This window comes from Ictalurus furcatus, chromosome 3, assembly GCF_023375685.1.
Source record: "Ictalurus furcatus strain D&B chromosome 3, Billie_1.0, whole genome shotgun sequence".
In the NCBI taxonomy this organism is placed as follows: Eukaryota; Metazoa; Chordata; class Actinopteri; order Siluriformes; family Ictaluridae; genus Ictalurus; species Ictalurus furcatus.
In genome coordinates this window covers 13,441,294-13,461,180 of record NC_071257.1, presented here as the reverse complement: position 1 = coordinate 13,461,180, position 19,887 = coordinate 13,441,294, and the positions used below count along the sequence as shown (strand labels likewise).

Genomic DNA, 19,887 nt, shown 5'->3' with positions numbered 1-19,887 from the left:
TTCTCTCTCTATCTGTCTGTCTCTCTCTGTCTATCTATCTATAAATAACAGATTTTTTATTTATTTAAAAACACCACCACTTGTGCTTAAAATGTGTGGATGCTGTGGCAAACGCTGGGTCTACCTACAACCTCTGTCCCACAGGCTTTACAGTGAACGCAGTCATTGAGCCATTTTTATAGCAGAGCCACTCGATGTCTTTCAGGCACTCTCTCTCCGGAAACTGTAAGCCTTCTTTTCTGCTGGTGGATCCACATTCACCACATGATCGCCATCACCAACTCCAGGAGTTACATTATCTGTAACTTCAGGCGACTTATAAAAGAAATGTGTTCTTTTAATCTTCTCTCTTTAGCTCCCTGTCACGTGACACCGAAGCGCAGTGGAAGGGAGTGATTGACGGCTAATAGTAACCAATCTAAGATCTGCATTAAAGTTAAGAACGTAAACACGAAGTTTAATTGCTTATGTAACAGCAGGCACATGCTGTGCAGCAATTAGCTGATGTTTTGTAGAGAAATGAAAACAGGTCGTACCACAACAATTATTTGCACTCGTACAAATGCTCCCAAATATATTTGGAGGTCGCACAGATTCAATTTCAGGAGCATACATGACCAAAATGGCCGCAATTTCGAGCCTCCTGTTGCTGTCAATTAACTTCATTTTCATCCTAATATTGTAGCGAAGGGGTGTCAGACTCATTTTAGGTTGAGGGACGGATTGGAAAAAATATCCCTTTGTGCGGGCTGACTTAGCTTTTGTTAAACTTTAGTGTGCTGACAATTACATTATTAACCATACAATACGTTATTTCCAAGAAAACTAGAAAAACTCAGCTCTTAAGTGAAAAATGCGTTTACCTACTTTAATAAGTCCTCTGAAAACTATCATTTTCATCATGTCCAATTAATGGCAGTCAAAACCATTTACTTTCCTTTGCATATTCTTTCAACACTAGTAATGAGTACAGTCTAAGAAAAGAAAATGCTACAGTTTGCATTTGCAGTGCATTATGTAATATTTATTAATGTTGTTTGAAGCCATGAAACACATATTGTTGTTAAATCTTGCTTCCTGACACGCATTTTCTTCAACCAATGCATCATCAACAGCGACCAGTTTTTGGGAATTTTCATGTCGTTTAGATGTCTGTTGTTTCCATCATTGGAACCAGCTCAACAAATTCTTTGGCGACGGTCAAAGATCCATAAACACCATGAATAAATGCTCCTAATTGAGCTACATCACTTACGGGCTCTCATCGAGTGCTGTAGAGAACGCAACGAATGACTTCACTTTGTCTTTTAGTTGACCGCTCATTGCTCTCAGCCACAGTATTTCTTGAAAAGGTAATATTGGCAAAAGCCTGTCTCTTCTCAGGACACACAGACTCTGCTGCCTTTTCCATGCACTTCTTGACAAATTCTCCATGTGGAAACAGTTTCGCCAATTTTTTTAATTGGCAATCAGATAGCTGGCCTTTATGGCTCAATCAGTCCCTGCTGTATTTATTTATTTTTTTAAATTATTATTTATTTTTTAAATATGAATCTGGTGTACTTATTATATTTATCCGCGTGCGTCTCATCGTGTCATTGAATATTGTACTGTTTTGCCACAGGTTGTGAGCAGATTAAACAGACCGGTCGGCCGTTGACCTCACGGAAGAAAAACCTTTCTATCCGTTTCTCCTGAAATATCTGCCCTTCGAGGTTAATTTATCTTTTTTTGGTCATGTTCATGATCACAAGTAGCTTGCCGCACAAGCATCAGTTATAAGCAGCTATCATCAATAATGTGCTCGAGATTTTGGTGCCACTTTATAGCACGTGTGTGTTAGGTGTTCCGGGGTGTAATCGCAACATGACTAAACAAGCAATGAGTACTGCTTTAAATTCAAAATAAAATATTGTAGCAAATATGTAATTTTTTTCTATTATTTTCTATTCTTCTTATAAAATATGTATAGTTGACTTCCCTGTTGTAGAGTGACAGTTTTTAATGGGTTACAAACACAAATACTATGATGGGTAAATAATTATGCTTATCACTTTATCGTTAAATCCTTAGTTCATAGTAAAATTTAAAAATGCATGCTTAAAGGCTGAGGTTAGTTTGTTGTGAGAAATGCAGGGGCGGGAAAAATAAACGAACATAGAAATCATAAAAATCCCCCAAGCATGGAGAACTCAGGCTAAGTGTATTTTTAAAGCGGACCTGTTATGCCCCTTTTTACAAGATGTAATACAAGTTTCAGACGTCCCCAGAATGTGTCTGTGAATTTTCAGCTCAAAATACCGCACGGATCATTTTTTATACCATGCTGTAAATGCCTATTTTTGGCTAGGAGGAAAAACATTGTTTTCGTGTGTGTCTCTTTAAATGCAAATGAGCTGTTGCTCCCTGCCCCTTTCCAGATGAGGTCTGTGCCTTTACAGCTCGTGCTTCGGATACTACGGAAAGGTGGGTCAAAGTATACGCTGTTTGCGAGCAGCCAATGAAGACCAGAGGTGGGGTTTTTTGTTTTGTTACAAACCTACATGGGTTTGTACAGGAAGTAAGTCTGGAATTACTAACGACTCATTTCAGCTGTTCAGAATCGGTTCCGTCTTTTGGGAGACAATAACTCCAATTGTCGTGCACTTTAATTTTTGAAACTTTGCAGACTTTTTACATTCACAAACAGCTCTAAAACACTACATGAAAGGTCATAGCTGTAAAACCATAATAGGGGTGCTTTAGTCAGTGCATTATTTTTACCATGGTATTATTAGTATCGAACATCATGAACATAATAAAGTTGCTTTTGATATCAAAGTCAAAAATTCTCTTGTCATGACGACTAGTTTGGACCAAGGTTTGCTCACAGTCTGATGGTGGAGATTTGAAATAAATTTTCATGATACACGTCCTTCAAGAGGACCATGTGGTCTGAGGTAAACTGTGAGATGTTGCACACAGTTCTTGAGGATGGTAACATTGCTGAAACACTACCTGTGCATACCTGAAATAATCTCAGCTGCTGATCTCTCCATCAATGGGTCGCATACTAGGCTGATGTCTGGACATGTACACACGTTGATATTAGGTTAGGGTAAAATCTTTAGTTTGTAACAGCTTGAATGAAGATTACTATTGGTACTGCTAACAGTCTTGTGGGATATTTATTATTATTGAGTCAGGGGAGGAAATCAACATTTTATATTATGCTGTTCCCTAATCACACTGACAATCCTGTTATAATGCTTCAGTCAGCATTGTGGCGGTGTCAAACTTTTTTTGGACATTTGCCATAGTAATGATATGCCAGTGCAAATATGTCAAATATAGGCAGACTTATTTCAGACATGAAAGACGTCTGGCTGCTTGGTGACGGGGAAGAGCTGGCAGCCAATCAGGGAAGAGGGAGAGTTAGAGAGAACATAATAAAAGGATTCAAGAATGATGTAGGTTTAAAAAAAAAAAAAAAAAAATTTGTTTTAGTTATGTATAAGCTTGTTTTGTTCCTGAACAGTTAGGCCATTTATTTGCGCTTTCTAATTTGGTTAGTGAGAAGCGCTAATCCGTTCACACCCCTGTTCATCTCTCTACACTGGCTTCCGGTAGACACCCATATCAAATTCAAGGCCTTGATGCTCACGTACAAGACGTTATCTGGAACAGCACCACCCTACCTCAACTCTCGCCTGAAGGCTTCTGTTCCCTCTCTCGTTCGGTTAACGACCGACGCTTAGTAGTTCCTACTCAACGTGGCTCAAGGTACATTTCCAGAACCTTCACACTAACTGTCCCTCAGTGGTGGAATGAACGTCCAACCTCAATCCAGACCGCAGAATCTGTCAGCATCTTCAAAAAAACAGCTAAAGACCCACCTCTTCCGTGAACACATAATTAACCCCTAAAATGCCTACCCCACATTATCCTAAAAAAATACACCTACTCTGGCTCTTAGACCTCTACTCTGCACACTTTTCTTCTGTAGAACTCAATTATAGATCTTGTATGGTAGCACTACTTGTATTGTTCTCCGCTTGACATATCGCTTTGCTTGTATTTCCTCATTTGTAAGTTGCTTTGGATAAAAGCATCTGCTAAATGAATAAATGTAAATTATAGTAAGCTGTTTTATCATTATTGTGGAATTTATATTGTTACCCCAATTGGTGGGTACCTAGTTGCATTGGGAATGCTTCTGTACTTTTGTACTTCAAACTTGGCTATACCACCATTAAGTGTTGCATCCAGTGATCTGTCTTTTTGTAGCTAGAGTTATTAGGCTAGCTTACTGGCAGAGAGGCACGTAGCCTTATGGAAAGCCTCAATGTTCGTCTCATGGACCAGAGCGAGCAACTGCGAGATTACAGTGGCACAACTTTTCTCTTTCAACTGGCACTTGTGTTCTTGCTCACTAGCTAACTTTGTGACTGGATTGTGCTCTGGACTCTCTGGAAATTTCATTGAATGTGTTTTGACTTGGCATGCTAAGGCGTAAGAATAAATCACACGGCGGCGAAGAGTGCAGCACAACCCGTGTTAAGAAATGTTCTTCCATGACTAGCTTGCTAGTTTTACATCCAGTAGCTTAACCATTAACTAAATAACATTCCTTATCAGTTCGTCAATAAATACATTTTAAAATTCGAAGCTAATTTACGTTATGGCTGGGTTAGCAAAATTTTGTTTAACATGTAGCTTTAGCTACTAATTGTTACGCTGTTGTGGAATTTTCACTCGTTTTCCAGTAAAAATAAGCTTTCTCTCACAATAGTTGCTTCATTTTCCTTCATTTTTGTCAGTACACTTTTTGTTTCCTGTTTACTATTGAGTAAAAGGTCCAACACGCTTTGTAAAGATGTTCTCAGAAAACACCTGGCCTGTCACATTGACACAGGTGCAGATGCAGGACACTTGGCTCCGTAATGGAGAAACACGTGCAGACCACATAATGATCACACTTTTATTTTTTGCCATTTTTGTGAGCTTTTAACAGCCATTTCTTGTCCGTGTTTGACAAGTCATCGTGTCGCTTCATTTCTAGTATGCGGGTTTCTCCCCGTTCACATGGATACGACTGGGGGGAAAAAATAGTCTGGGAGCATTGCCAAGATGGCCGTAGAGTGGACAGACTTTTCTAGAACGGTGTTGTTGGCGTTCTGACATTAGGGCAAAGCTGTATACGGCTACAACACTCTGGAACCTTTTTAAGATATCTTTAACTCTGTTAGGCCAATGTCTGAAAGTGGAATTTTAGGCTATATCAGTTATGTAGCATTTGGTTTCCTTCAGTAAAAACTGTTTGATTATGTAACACACACTGTTTTTTGTTTCTGATTTCTTATACGTTTGTTGGTTATTATTTATTCCCTTGTTAACAATAATCCTTAGACAGTGCAAATATGCTGAAATATGATCGTGCCAACAAGCAATCTCCTTGCATGCTGTGGTACCGTGGCTGTTTTCTCTCAAAGTTTGAGAAATGTGAGTGCAAACAGAGGAAATTCACTGTTTTGCTAGAATGCGAAAGTCTTTACACCATCTACGGTTTTGTAAGACCGTTAATGTTGTCCCAGCCCGTTTAGATTTAAATGGATCTGGTACACTTCTTTTGTGACTCATGTTCTGGATCTATCTAAATGTCTTTGTGCAGAATACGTCATTCGGTTTAAAGTGTCAGTGATGCACATTGTGTTCTCCAGAAACCCTCACACCTCATTTTTGACCCTTACAGCATAGCAGCACAGCACACTCAAAACACAGACTTGCCAACATCTTCGGCATAGCTGTAGAAATTACTGAGTTCTGAGTCCTTACTACGGAGACACGGGAGCTTGCACTTTTGGTTTGTCCGGTAGAAAAGCCAGTTCATTGAAAGGGAAAGGACACGGGACGTGGGAGAGGAATGTGCTTCTCTTTATCATGGAGAACTTTGACTTGTGAATTCATGAACCTTGCTGTTATGAGCCATTAGAAAACAAGGCCTGTTTGGATGGTGAAACACAGAGGAGCTGCTTGTTATTAAATATTTTCTAAATAAAAAGAGTCTTGCAGGAGTGAGTCTTTACACCCGGAAATGAGTCAGCATTTTTTTAATGAGTCTTTATTGATCCCATATACATTACAGCAGAGTGAAATTCTTTCCTCACATACCCCAGCATGTTTGGAAGTTGTGGTTAGCGTGCAGGGTCAGCCATGATACAGTGCCCCTGGAGCATAGAGGGTTAAGGGCCTTGCTCAAGGGCCCAACAGTAGCAGCCTGGCAGTGCTGGGGCTTGAACCCCCGAACTTCCGATCAGTAACCTAGAGCCTTAACTGCCAAGCCAACACTGCCCTTGTGCTGTTTTAGCACTTCCGATTCCATCGTCCCGGAGTCACTGCGGGTTTTTTTTTAATGGGTTTTTGGTTAAATGCCTGAAATGAGGTCTGTGGTTAACACAAGCTCATGATATTTTAACATTTTATTCTGTGACGTAAAATACATCCGCAATATCACGCTTGTGCTTGCTTATTTATTTATTTATTTATATTAAGCTTTTACGCGTCTTGAAAAAGGCGGTTGCTTACAAATGGCTAATCGGTACTACAGAGGTTGTTGAACAGGAAAACTCCTCGATTACATCCTCGTTGTGTTTATACTCGCGCTCTTACAAACGATTCCAGCTCAAACTTTCCAACTTGTAGATTTATCATTTTTTATATTTTCCAGTATTTGTAGCGCCTTTTTTCAAATTCTCTCGGAAGCGTTGTCGTTCGTTTATAGCCTACCTTTAGCGGTTTACTTCTGCTGATTTTGTATTTTGGCTTCAAAATTCATAAAAGCTGTGTTCATTTACGAAGATTATTGTGACGAACAAAACGTGTAAGAATCATACACTTTTGCTGGTCACGGCAGTAATCCAAATGCCGATGGGAAAATCCTGTTGGCTTTTTGTCGAGGGAACCGGGCTGATGCTAACGTCCGGGTTGGCCTACAAAAATGCGTCATCCCTGCAGCACCCTATTTTCTCGCTCCTTTTCTTAATGTTGCTTAGCGCACAAAAAAAAAAAGGAAAACGATTAGGGATGGGCGATATGGGTTTAAAACTATATAACGATATTTTCTGGTATTTATTGCGATAACGATATCAGTGATGATATAAATATAGTACCGTGCACCACTGTTTTTGGCTACGAGTGACATCTGTGATCTTGAGAGCATCAGAAACACAAACACTGATCTAAAAGTAAAACTGATTTTCTGTAACCAAACCAGTTCCAGATTGTAGAGGTAGCTCCTCGTTTAGCGATAAACTCCTCCTCAGCTTCACGTCCACCTTCCACCGTACTTGTTTTCACTCTGCACGTGAGCTGCGAATGGGTCGCACGTAGAAATACGTCATCAACTAGGCTTTATCGTTATTATCACAGGAAGACTAATTCTTATTGTGGGGAGAATTTCTACCGATATAAGATATCGCCCATCCCTAAAAACGATATGGTGAATATCCGGTGTGACTGTTAGCAGCGTCACGGCACATAGCGTAGATGTGTGTAACTTGATGGTATCACATGCTCTGTTAGTCCTGCGTGTTGCAAATATCAGTTATGTATCAGTTAGAGTTTTAGAGAACCATGGACTCATTTGGTTTATCATCTTTCTTTATGTAGACTTTACGTCATCATTTTCACTTCTTGTTACTGTCAAGTATTTTATGTTCCTATTTTGGCAATTTTGGCAGAGTTAACCGATTTGTTTCATGTTTTTGTTTCATGTCAGTAATAAGTGTAAATACTTTTTTCTTGCCAGAGTCTGTGCACTGCTGATTAAATGTCAGTTTATCATCAGTAAATATTTTCCCTACAGTTGTAGACAGTTTATCATGTGCAGCAACTGATATGGACAGGATATTATTAAATATAAAGTAATCTTATACACGCACCTGCTTGCTTATAAATCTTAAAATTTCAACATATTGCATTTAATCAGTTCAAGCGATACGTTTTCCTCTCGTTTGTGCGGTCAGCATTGAGCCATGCAGGTCCCCAACTTTCCACAAAGGTTTCTGTGGTAAAATTCTGGGGGGTTTTTTTTTCGCTCTGCCCGCTAGAATTTATTGTTGGTTTCGTTTAGTTTTACAGAAACCAAGTTTTGTAATCCTGCTGCGTGAGGTTTAATACGGCGGTCCCAGAGATCACTTGAGTTGCTTTGTCAGTCCTGTACGAACACAGCAAGTCTTTACGGCTTTTAGTGAGGCTCTTTCAGGGCGGATTTTATTTATTTATTTATTTATTTATTTATTTATTTATTAAGAGAACACGGATGGATTTTGCCAGGAATTCTTGTCCATAAGATGGAAAATATTGGAGATCTTTTTAGTAAGATTCGAAACATTGGTAATGTTCTGTCCTCAGTGGCTTTGTGTCTGAGCAGCACAACACGTTTGAGAAGCTCAGGCAGCTCTGCAGAGGCAGTTGGATTGTCAGGCGCATGGTGTGTTGATTTTTCGGTACGTACACCCACTCCATGGTTTCAGAGCCAAGAACCTCAACATGTTTATTTCACTCTGAGCTTTTCAGTTTGGCGTTAATAGAATACCGTCTGTTGGGGAAGCGAGTCTAATCCTTATATATACATGTCCGATGCGGTTTCAGCTCAGTGTGGGAGGTTCAGGTTGGCCATGTGTAGAAGGCATTTCTTGTCATTGTCATTATGCTCATTAAACTCTGAAAACACAAGGGATGCTTAAATAAAATTAAGAGCATGCTGGACCTTTTTCCGAAGTTGGTTCAGCAGTGTCTCGAAAGGTATCGAGCTAGACACCAGGGTGAAGATTTAATTATCGCATAATAAGCACAAATGCAGTTTCTAGGATGAAAACTTCTAGTGGCAGTCGAAAATGGATATTATATTTGACCTTTGTATTGAATTCTAACACGATCAAACACTTGCAAAATCATGCTAAAATGTCATGTCTGTTCATATCCACCTTGAGGAGGAGAGGGGGAAGTGTACTCTGGGAACGCACAGTGCTTGTGGCCCAGAGTCGAGCACAGTTTGGTGTTTTCCCTAACATGTTTGATTCAGCTTTGCTTATCCATGTCTGACTTAATCGTTCTGTGTGTAGAACGAGCTTTTTGTTGGACGCTTGTCAGGATGTGCTGAGCGTGACGAGTAATTTGGGAGCGATACAAGACCAGACTTGTTTGCAGAGGCAAGCTCAAACGTTTGCCACAGGTTAGTCTTTATAGTTGTTAGAGCTGTGCTAATACTATGCTTATGATTTTTGCATTGATGCTTGGAACTGTTACTGTATCGTCATACAGTATATTCATGTATTTATTTTCATCTCCATTGCTACTACATCATGCCTATTGATGGTGGTAGCTGTTTAAGGCTAGAAACTCTTAAGCCTTCATTTTCCCTGATTACTAATGTCAGTTATTTTTTTTAAGTCCATTTTTAATGGTTGGGATAGTCCAGACTTGTTCATTGCAGGAGCTTTTATAATTAGTGTGGGTTGCAAGCTGCAAAAGGTTGGGAGCCTTTACCGTGGCGTGACATGGGAAATGCCAAAAAACAAGTCCAAATGTTTAAATCGGCAAAAAAACCCCACAAATGGCAGACAAACCAATCAACATGTGAATGCATAGTGCCGTCACTTTCTGTTATGGTAGATGCTTCAATACCGTGATTTGTTTAGTTCAGTAATGTGATTATAAAAACTACCGCTGTATGTTTGACTTAACGACCATTAAATAAGTTTATGTTAATGTCAGTTAACTATATTTATTAGGGATGCCACCCAAAGGTTTCGGTAAAAAGAAAAGTCAAAAGCCGCACTCTACCTCATTTTCATCCTCTCCAAACCGTTCAGTGAATTCTTGTGCTCTGTGTCATCCTGGATGAGAGCTCTCCCATCAGGATAGAAATGATTCATCGTAAGATAAAGGCGATCAGTTAGTATCACTTTGCATTGATTTTCAATGACTCTTCCTTCTAATGTGATACGTGGACCAAACCACGACCTCAAAATTCCCCCCACTAACCCAACAACTTGGCGAACGAACGGTGTAAACACATACACTGAGCTGCATCGCATCTGAGTCCATTTGATATGGTCTGTTATGCGATGTTTTATTAGTGTGACCTTTCTTTCGCCCTGCAAACTTTCATTTCTGACTGCCCACTCCTCTGCAATATTTTTTGTTTGGTCCCGATACACTCTTTTACGTCAGGGGTTGATCATTCAACTTTGTACTATTCTCTTGGTGTGCACCACACATGCACTCACCTACTTGTCAAAAATATATTGAAAGATGAGTCATCTAGCAATACACACACACAAACCAGTGCCTGTGGTTTTTGCACCATGGAACTCTCATGTGCATTTGTCTTTATGTATGTTGCAATCCTACTTTAATATCTCTCTCTGTCTAGTCGTCAACGTATCGACAGCCATGGAACGTGCCCTTTTGACGACAATTTCTAACCCTATTTACTGCCGTGTTTCCCATGGATCAACATGAAGATGGTAGTTTAATTAGCGTTCTTATTAATCACAGCCAATCGAGTGGTCCTTGTGACTGAAGCACCTGACAACTGTGCCCCAATCACTTTCAAGGCACTCTCTTTCGAGGTCACTTAGATCTTTTCTTCGTGACATTTTGATCCAGAAATCATGTTCAGTTATGCTGCGCAGCATAGTACACCTGCAGTAACCCTGTCTGGAAGCATCTGCATTTCATTTCCGAACCCTGGTCCTGGTCATTAACTGCTTGATGCAGTTATTGCAAGCAATGGATATGCAACCAAATATTGAAGTGTTATTTACTTTAAGTTAGTTCAAGACTCATCTGTTCCTATACTTTTGCTCACCTAAAGATTGGGTGGTCCGATACAAAAGGGTCTATGTTGCATGTTGTTTAACACATCTCGACGTAAATACCAGGAAATAAAAGCTGAAATCCCAAACTTTTGTCTCATGTCCATTTTTGGATCTCAAACCCAAAATGTCTTTGCTGTACAGCACAAACAAAACAGTTGGCCTTGATGTTCCAATAGTTTCGGAAAGGAACGTATATGCTTTGAATAAAATATTGAGAAAAGTAAGGGAGTTTTGTTGTACCTTTAAACTGGTATGTTGCACAATACCGCTTGTTTGTTTATTGTACTGTTTATATATACACGAAGACAATAATTTATTGCTTATACTTCCTTTTAGGTAAATAGTCTACACTCAACAATAGTGCTTATTTGCCTTAGCACACTTATGAGTTTACGTTGTTGTGTTAGCCAAATGTGAATAGATAAATAGTTAAGCCTCGTGCTGCACACTGTCTAAACTGCTTGAGATAGCATGGGTGAATCTTTAAGGTGTTTCATTTTCTTTTAGAAGAAAGGTACAAGTTGTGAGAACAGAGCACTGCTCTTACCTGTCTCAGTGTTGTCTACTTTAATGCTTTACAATGGTAAACTAGTCTGCATGTTTCAATCACTTGCTCATCCTTTTTTTTTTTTTTTTTGTCCTAGCCGGCGGTGAGAGTCATGGGGGCGTTCCTAGACAAGCCCAAGACGGAGAAGCACAATGCACACGGTGAGGGAAATGGCCTGCGCTACGGCCTGAGCAGCATGCAAGGATGGCGTGTGGAAATGGAGGATGCACATACAGCCACTGTGGGTTTACCACATGGCCTTGACGACTGGTCCTTTTTTGCTGTGTATGATGGGCATGCAGGCTCACGTGTGGCCAACTACTGCTCCAAGCACCTGCTGGAGCACATCGTGGCAGCTGCGCCGGCCGGCGAGCTAGGCCGCAGTGTGGAGGCGGTGAAGAGCGGCGTGCGTGCTGGCTTCCTGCGCATCGACGAGCACATGCGTGGCTTCGCAGACCCGCGCAACGGCCTCGATCGCAGCGGCTCCACAGCCGTGGCGGTACTGCTTTCACCTGAGCATATGTACTTCATCAATTGTGGTGACTCGCGTGCGCTGCTTTGTCGTGATGCACGTGTTCGCTTCTCCACACTCGACCACAAGCCATGTGACCCACGCGAGAAGGAGCGCATCCAGAACGCTGGCGGGTCTGTCATGATCCAGCGTGTGAATGGCTCTCTGGCCGTGTCGCGCGCTCTGGGCGACTATGACTACAAGTGTGTGGAGGGCAAGGGCCCCACCGAGCAGCTGGTTTCCCCTGAGCCTGAGGTATTTGAGATTCCCCGTGTGCCAGATGAGGACGAGTTTGTGGTGCTGGCCTGTGATGGTATATGGGACGTGATGAGTAATGAGGAGCTGTGTGCCTTTGTGCGTGCCAGGCTGGAGGTGTCTGATGACTTGGAAAAAGTGTGCAATGAGGTGGTGGACACGTGCCTGCACAAGGTAGATGAGTTTCTTTCCTGTTTTGGGGAAATTGCTTACCTTATCTTAATCATTGTGTAGTGCTAGGAGTTGTTTTACTACAGTACTTTAGGGTTTTTTTTTTCCTCCTGCCTAATATATCACGTGCTAACGTGTGATTATCTCAGACCATAATTTCAACAGGTTTCCGTTGGCTAAGAAAACAATTATGAAAAAAAACCCACCACCACTTATAATGGAAGCCTAAGGGCAGTAGGCCTGGCAGGCACTAAGAGCGAGATACATATTTTGTGAGATACATATTTCTGTTTGCATGAATTCTCTAGTCAGAGGTATTCTTTATAATTACTCACTTTTCTTCATTGTTCATCTAAGATTTAAACATATTCTGAACCTTGAAGAAATGAAAAGGCTTGTTCTAGTGTAGTGTAGATTTTTCTCATTATAAAAATGACATAAGCCTAACCGTATCTGGTTTATAGGTAGAAATATGTCAGTCCCCTGTCTCTGCCAAACTCAATTCAGTTCAATTGTATTTGTATAGGGCTTTTAACAATGAACATTGTCCCAAAGCAGCTCTGCAGAAATATATAAATTCAGGATAGAAATTATAAATGTATGAATTTATCCCTTCATAAAATCATGTGTTCTTTGCGACATGACATGGCCGATGACGGTTAAGGCCCATTCACACCAAGAACGATAAGTATAACGATAACTATAATGATAACTATATTAGTGTCCAGACCACCGCACGATATCGTTGTGTTTATTCTAAGCACGCGCTGCAGTTATGTTGTCTGCTGCTTTAAATGCTCGAAGACGGATTCTGATTGGCTGTCAATGTGTTTATTGTTCATCAGCTGGAAAAACATTGTTCTGAAAGCGATTCCAACGATATCATTTCTCTGTGCCATGTTATTCTTTTATATTTAGAACTATATCGTTATAGTTATCGTCCATGGTGTGAATGGGCTTTTAGACTTTTCTCACTATAAATCTCCTCTTGACCTTTTATTAATGAAGATGTATGTGGCCAAAATGGTTTAATTTTAGACTCCTCTGAGCACATCATTCAAGTTCCAGTGACGCTTAATGAAATTCAGCCATTGTTTGTTAGTTTTTTCCTTTTATTCCACCTTTTTTCCCCCTCTTACTCTCTTGAAAGGTGCTTAAAGTTGACTGTACACTACAGATGTGGTAGATTAGGCAGAAAAAAAGTTGGACTATTCTTTTCATGGTCCTATTTTGGAATCTTGTGAGAAAAAGGGATTATGGTGGAATTCTAATAATTTTTTTTGTTGTTCTTCCAGAGTCTTAATAGGAAATTTCAATTTCTCTTCTCCCTACAGGGAAGTCGAGATAACATGAGTGTTGTGTTAGTGTGTTTGCCAAATGCACCCAAAGTGTCAGAAGAGGCAGTGAAGAGAGATGCAGAGTTGGATAAGTTCCTTGAATCTAGTGTGGAAGGTAAGAGAGAGATTTTATTAATTCATTTATTTATTTATTTATTAAACATTTTTTGCTTATATCATGAAACTTGAAGCAAAACAATGCTCATGTCTGTCTGTCCTGAAAGTCAGCTTCTGCTTTGTAATGGTCTCTCTCACTCTCTTAAAGGTTTTTTGTGAATGAACAAGCTGGAGGGCATTTGTACAGAAATTACACTCTACATAGCCAGCTATACATAATAAGTAGTCTAGGGCTCCACAGCTCCTAGGGGGCCCCTAATAATTGTTATCTTATGACCGACTGTATGTCATTAAGTTAAACATGGTCCTAGTGAGGATAGAGTGGGATTGGTTGGGTATTTCATTAAGGTTGTGTCCCAAAATCATACCATCAATACTTTAAAGTTGTATACTATTTAATCATATTATTCAATGCAGTGGTTTGGGACATAGCACATGTTTTTAAAATAAGCGTCTACATCAAAAAGGGAGAAAGAGCTACAAGATATTATTTGGGGTTTTTATTTATTTAAATTGTTTTTTTTTCAATTTATTTATTTTTTACACATTTGGTAGTTATTGCTCTTATTTAGTTGAACAAACTTGGCAGCACCCTGCCGGAGAACACAGCAGACCTGGGAGTTTCTTATCACTCATCGTGCTCATGGTACGAGGCGCTTTAAAAGAAAAGGCAAAACAAACCTCAGAATTCCAGCTTGCTCAATGCCGCTATTGCTCGACATGTGCTCACACAGCCTGAGAGAGAACAGAACAAATATATCAAATATAATTTCAAAATTGAAACTGGATTTAGTCACCTCATAAAGAATGTTGTTGCTGATTAGGATTCTGCAGAAGTGTGGTCAATGTGCGTGTTTTTGACAACAGTACTTTTGCTCTAATGTGTTTAAATTAATCAATTTAGGAGTGAGTATTTTTGTGTATCTTGCTTAGGGCCCCCAAAGGCTTGAGCTGGCGACCAAGTACTGTAGGTTCAGTAGGCTGCTAAAGTAGTGTGTCGTCTCCCCCCAATACATCACAACCCCCCACCCCCTGCTGGTCACTAACCAGAGTAAAAAAACATATCCTATTGACATTTTCAGAGCGTTGTGTAAATATCACTTTGTGTAAATATTGCATGGTGGCACAACACACTGCTAGCGTGCACTACCTGACTTCTGTCACCTGCTTAACTATGTTACACGTTGGCCGAGGATGCATTCCTAACCTCTGTAGAGAACTGTTTTTATTTTAAGGATCCGCATGGAAACAGTGCCTAGCAGTATAGATGACAGCGCAATGCAGCTCTGTCATGCAGCTCTGCTAATTTGTTGAGTGAAAATAAACACACTAGTCAGACTTGTAGAGCATCAGTTATGTGTAATGTGAGAACGCCACAACTCCTAGCCAAAATGTTAGCTAGAGTCTGTACTGCTGTGTTGTTGAGGATCTGTCCTATGTGGTACATCAGAGACAGGATAAAAGAAGGACTATACCTAAATAGATCTGTCCCTGGAAATGTGAGAAATCGTTCATTCCCTTTGGTCTGTATTAATGTACTTAACCTCGTCACATTTCAGTTACACTAGCTTTTTAAGACTAGCTATGTTTCCGCGCAACTCAAGCATGAGACACTGAAACTTTCACTTGCCCAATGGGCCAGCTAATAAATTTATTAATTGTCCGCCCCTGTCTTTTCCAAAAAATTCAATAGCCTGACACTGTTGCTTTAGGTTTTTCCTCTCTTCGCCTACCCTTCCCTTTTCTTTTTTGCATGCTGCACATACTTTGGCAAGCAGATGCGCACTTAACGTAGTTCTGTGGGTTATGTATACTTGAGTTCGAATGTTGGGTCATGGTTGGAGTAACGTTGTGGTAATGTTTGGCTACGTGCTGAGAGGGCCCTAGGGAGTTGTCAGTACTGCTCCTCCAGCTAGGAATGTGCTGGCTGAACATCCATCTGGCAGCAGGCCCAGAGCAGTCCAACTGAGCTGCAGGGCATCCTTCAGTCCCCCTGTCCTTTTTGACTGTGTCCCCACCTCCACACTGGCCTGCACTCCCCAGGATGCTGTCAGCTGTCGTTCACAAAGTTTATACACCGAATGCTTTTACCTCAGGTGCTGTAATACTACTTGTGAAATGTTTTGTGTGAGGGGTTTCTTTATTTCTGGCTGTCCTTTCACTGTTTCTAAACTTATCTGCAGTTTGTTCTAGTGACCAGGGATGGCACATGATTTCAATATTTGTAATTTTGTTTAGCAGCCTTTTAACCTGTCATTTGTTCTCTCTCTCTCTCTCTCTCTCATTCTCTCTCTCTCTCTCTCTCTCTCTCTCTCTCTCTCTCTCTTTCAGAATTCATTGAGAAAGCAGGGGAAGATGGAATTCCTGATCTGGTACATGTCATGAGAAGCCTTGCCACAGAGAATATCCCTAACCTCCCACCAGGGGGAGGCCTTGCCAGCAAGTGAGCATGCATATGCACATATACACACTTATTTATGCAAACGTAGTCAAACACCTAGGAAATCCAGGGAAAGTGCACATTGCATCCATGTAATATACCTACACGGTTAATTGTATTTTTACTTTCCCTTCTACATTCCCTGCATCTTGTTCTTGTTTTCTTCATAGCTTCAATTTTGATCATCAACAAATATTTATTGAGTTGGTCTGAGAAACCTCTAAAGGACAAATCCTTTTAAAACATAAAATTTTCAACACAGTAAGCTTTGAATGGTAGCTATGTTTACACGCACATCAATAATCTAATATTAATCGGAATTATTCGGCAGTATTCAAATTAGTATTGAATCATGTAAACTGCCCAATCCAACTGCCCGACTCAGATCAAGGCGATTATTGTTTCCCCAAATTCCGATTCCCACCCCTGGAATATGTCTGTTTTAATCGGAAATTTGTTGCATGTAAACACCTTATTGAGAAAATCCACTGAAAGGTGATATACACGCATGCTCATTCCGCAAGGTATCGTGGGTGCTAACAGATGTTTAGCTGTAGGCTAGGTATTTAGGAAAGGCAACTCCGGCATACTTACAACAACCCTGTACACAGGAATATTCCGATGCCTGTACGCATATAAACATCTTATTCGGAATATGGCTGCAGCCCGAATGTAGACCTTAAACGGAATTTGATGTGCATGTAAACGTATTCAGTGATGCTCATCTGAAAATGAGTGCCATTTTTGTTCCCATTGCAGGCACAGTGTTATTGAGGCTGTGTATAACCGGCTCAACCCCCAAAGAGAAGACGATGGGGTGAGTGATCTTAATCCTCCCATAATACTCCCAGTAAAACTGTTTGTATCGTACACAACGGTAGTGTATCTGCTGTGCAGCTCTCTACCACTGTATCTGCTTAGTTTTAGTAATCTCATCATGAGACTGTGCTACGGCTCCCTCTCCTGATCCTGCTCTGTCACTCACTCACACGCGCACACACACACACACACACACACACACACACAGGCTGTTCAAAACAGTCCCACAGCTGCAGTGAGCTCATCTCTCTGGGCAACTGCAACAAAGCACAAAGGCTGAGATCACCACACCAAAAAAAAAAAAAAAAACCCACCACCCACACACTGAGCACACGAGGACCCAACAAGGAAAACCTCCTGAAAAAAGTTTTCTACAAACACAACACAGCCAAGTGATGCACTGCTAACATATGCATGACGCGATTGTATTTTTAAGCTGTTTCTGCAAACCCCATATTATGGTTATAAACAGAAACGTAGTCCATAGCTGACAGTCTACTTGAATTAATTATAATGAATACCAAATAATAGGCTTTTATGTTTGTTTCAAAGGCCAAAGTGTTATATTAGTGGTTTTTCACTGTACATTCCAACAGGAGCCAGTGGCACTCTCATCAGTAAAAGAAGTGCCTGTATTTACATTGTACTAAAGCTTATTAAAGATAATCAAAGGACAAAAAAATCCATACAGTGACAAAATGTAAATGATTTTAAGTTCAGCTGTTTTTCAACGAAGATTACATAACAAAATGAACATGGCAAGGATGTCAATGCACAAGGAGCCTCCATAAATTCATGATCCCACAATAATCAAAAAATGAATGAACCTAACTGTACACTGCTTTTGGTTTGTGCTGGCGTGAGTTTTAAGATACGAAATCATAGCTTTTCAACCTTGGTGTTGGGACCCCACGAGGGCTTGTCTGAGGTGCGACCACTTTTACCCACAATTAATAATGGTTTTTACTGCCATTGCAATTCTATGCATGTAAACTTAAGAGAATGTTGGACAGTTATTCCATAAATTATGTTAATCAAAGTGACCCTTTTACTGAACATTGGCTGCATGAGGAGAGGTGCATTCGACACATGCGGAAGCGTGGTTCTACATGCCACCGTTGTAGTTTCAGGCTAGAGACCCTACAAAATACAACATTCCTGCTGTGTTTTGAGGTAAAACCCAGACATCCTGAAAGCTGCCACGGACCGTACAAGTGAAAATCTCATTGGATTAACAACCGTTGTGATTTTATACATTGGTAATATTTGTAACATTTACAGATATTTGGAATTTACTAAACCAGCACAAGAAAGCACAGAACCGAATGCTCCATGCCACAATGCTCACAAAAACATTGTGAAATACAGTACATGGATCTGGCAAAACTCTGAACCCACCCGTTTGCTAGTGCTTATTTGTGAAATGCAGGGTTCAGTGTCCTTGTGCGTGTCCAATCAAAGCAGCAATGTTGGTTGTGTGTAACAGCAGAGATAAGATGCAGTGCGACACACAGGCCCAGCCTATCATTGGACATGATGATTGCAGAATACCTGCATTTGCAGACATGGCCATAATTAGCTATGACGACTTTGAGGCCTGAACCTTCCTAGATTTGGAAGGGTTTTTTTTTTTAACCTCTCATGTGGCCTATCTACAGTTCAATATGGAAACAGCGAGGGCCTGATTACATGGTGGCAAAATGCAGTCTACAGGAGATTTTGTTTTCTTCATTGCCCCCCGGTCCTAAACCACAGTTCCACTTGTATGCTAAAAGGGCAGGTTTTGTGTACAGCAGGAAAAGTAGATGTTCAAGAGGTGTCATGTGTGCAGGTGTGTTTACGTGTGTGACCTGGACTCTTGATCAGTCTGTGTATCTACGGATTGTCTTTCTCATCTACTCCAATTTATTATGTAACATGGCCAGTATTTTACTGGCAGTCGCCTCTGCTTGACTGGGTGTTGGTCAGAGTGCACTATGCTTGTATTCCCTTTGTGTGTCTGTCTCCCCCTTCCTGTGTTCTATTGTTACCACATCAAATTAGAGATACTGAGAGACATAAATTATGTCCAATAGATTAAATTAACCTGGTAAACGTTGTCACACTAGAGCTATGATTAATCATACTTTATAAGAAGTAACCTACACAGTTTTTCACAGTTCATTTTCTCACTCATCACTCATTCTTCTCATCCCACTACTCCATCTGCTGTTTCTGAGTTAATTAGTAAATCTAATTCTACTTCCTGGCAGCCCCCACTGCCATACTTGAGCTGTGCATGTCTGTTATCTCAGTGCGTATTTCCCGCCTCATCAATAGAACATTTAGTACTGGATTTGTCCCTCCAGAACTCAAACCTGCTGCTGTCATTCCAGTTTTAAAACAAGTCTAGCTTGGACCCCTCAGATCTTAAAAACAACCACTCTATTTCTAATCTACCTTTCTTGGCTAAAGTAATGGAGTAAGTGCTTGCTTCAAAGCTACTCTCCTACTTGAGATCTTATAATTTCTTTTGAATGCTTTCAGTCTGGCTTCCATCCGCTTCACAGCACTGAGACTGCACTTGTCGGAGTTTTAAATAATATTTTGATGACCTCCAACACACGTCATCGCTTTTCTGGTCCTCTTAGACTTTAATTCTGCTTTTGATACTATCTCACATAGTATACTTTTTTTGGCTTTCTGCTGTTGGAATTTCTGGCATTGTTTTATCTTGGTTCATTTCTTACCTCTCTGGTCATCAGCACTACATTTCCAGTCGTTAATTTCAATCTACCATTGTTTCTATTTCTCAAGGTGTTCCTCAAGCTTCTGTACTTGGTCCA

At 40.5% G+C, this 19,887-nt stretch overlaps 1 protein-coding gene across 2 annotated transcripts in view; it reads left to right on the top strand.

Annotated features, from left to right (window-relative positions):
• ppm1ba (protein phosphatase, Mg2+/Mn2+ dependent, 1Ba) overlaps positions 1–19,887 on the top strand; it is a 53,254-nt gene that overhangs the window by 25,778 nt on the left and 7,589 nt on the right. The window contains exons 1-5 of one of the 2 annotated variants that reach the window (XM_053620836.1): positions 9,105–9,214; positions 11,510–12,352; positions 13,684–13,801; positions 16,135–16,246; positions 17,003–17,060. In XM_053620836.1, coding sequence (XP_053476811.1) covers positions 11,525–12,352; positions 13,684–13,801; positions 16,135–16,246; positions 17,003–17,060 — 1,116 coding nt within the window. In that variant the 5' untranslated portion in view covers positions 9,105–9,214; positions 11,510–11,524. Of the gene's footprint in view, positions 1–9,104; positions 9,215–11,509; positions 12,353–13,683; positions 13,802–16,134; positions 16,247–17,002; positions 17,061–19,887 lie in introns of those variants that run through there. The other variant, XM_053620835.1, reaches the window with a different exon arrangement.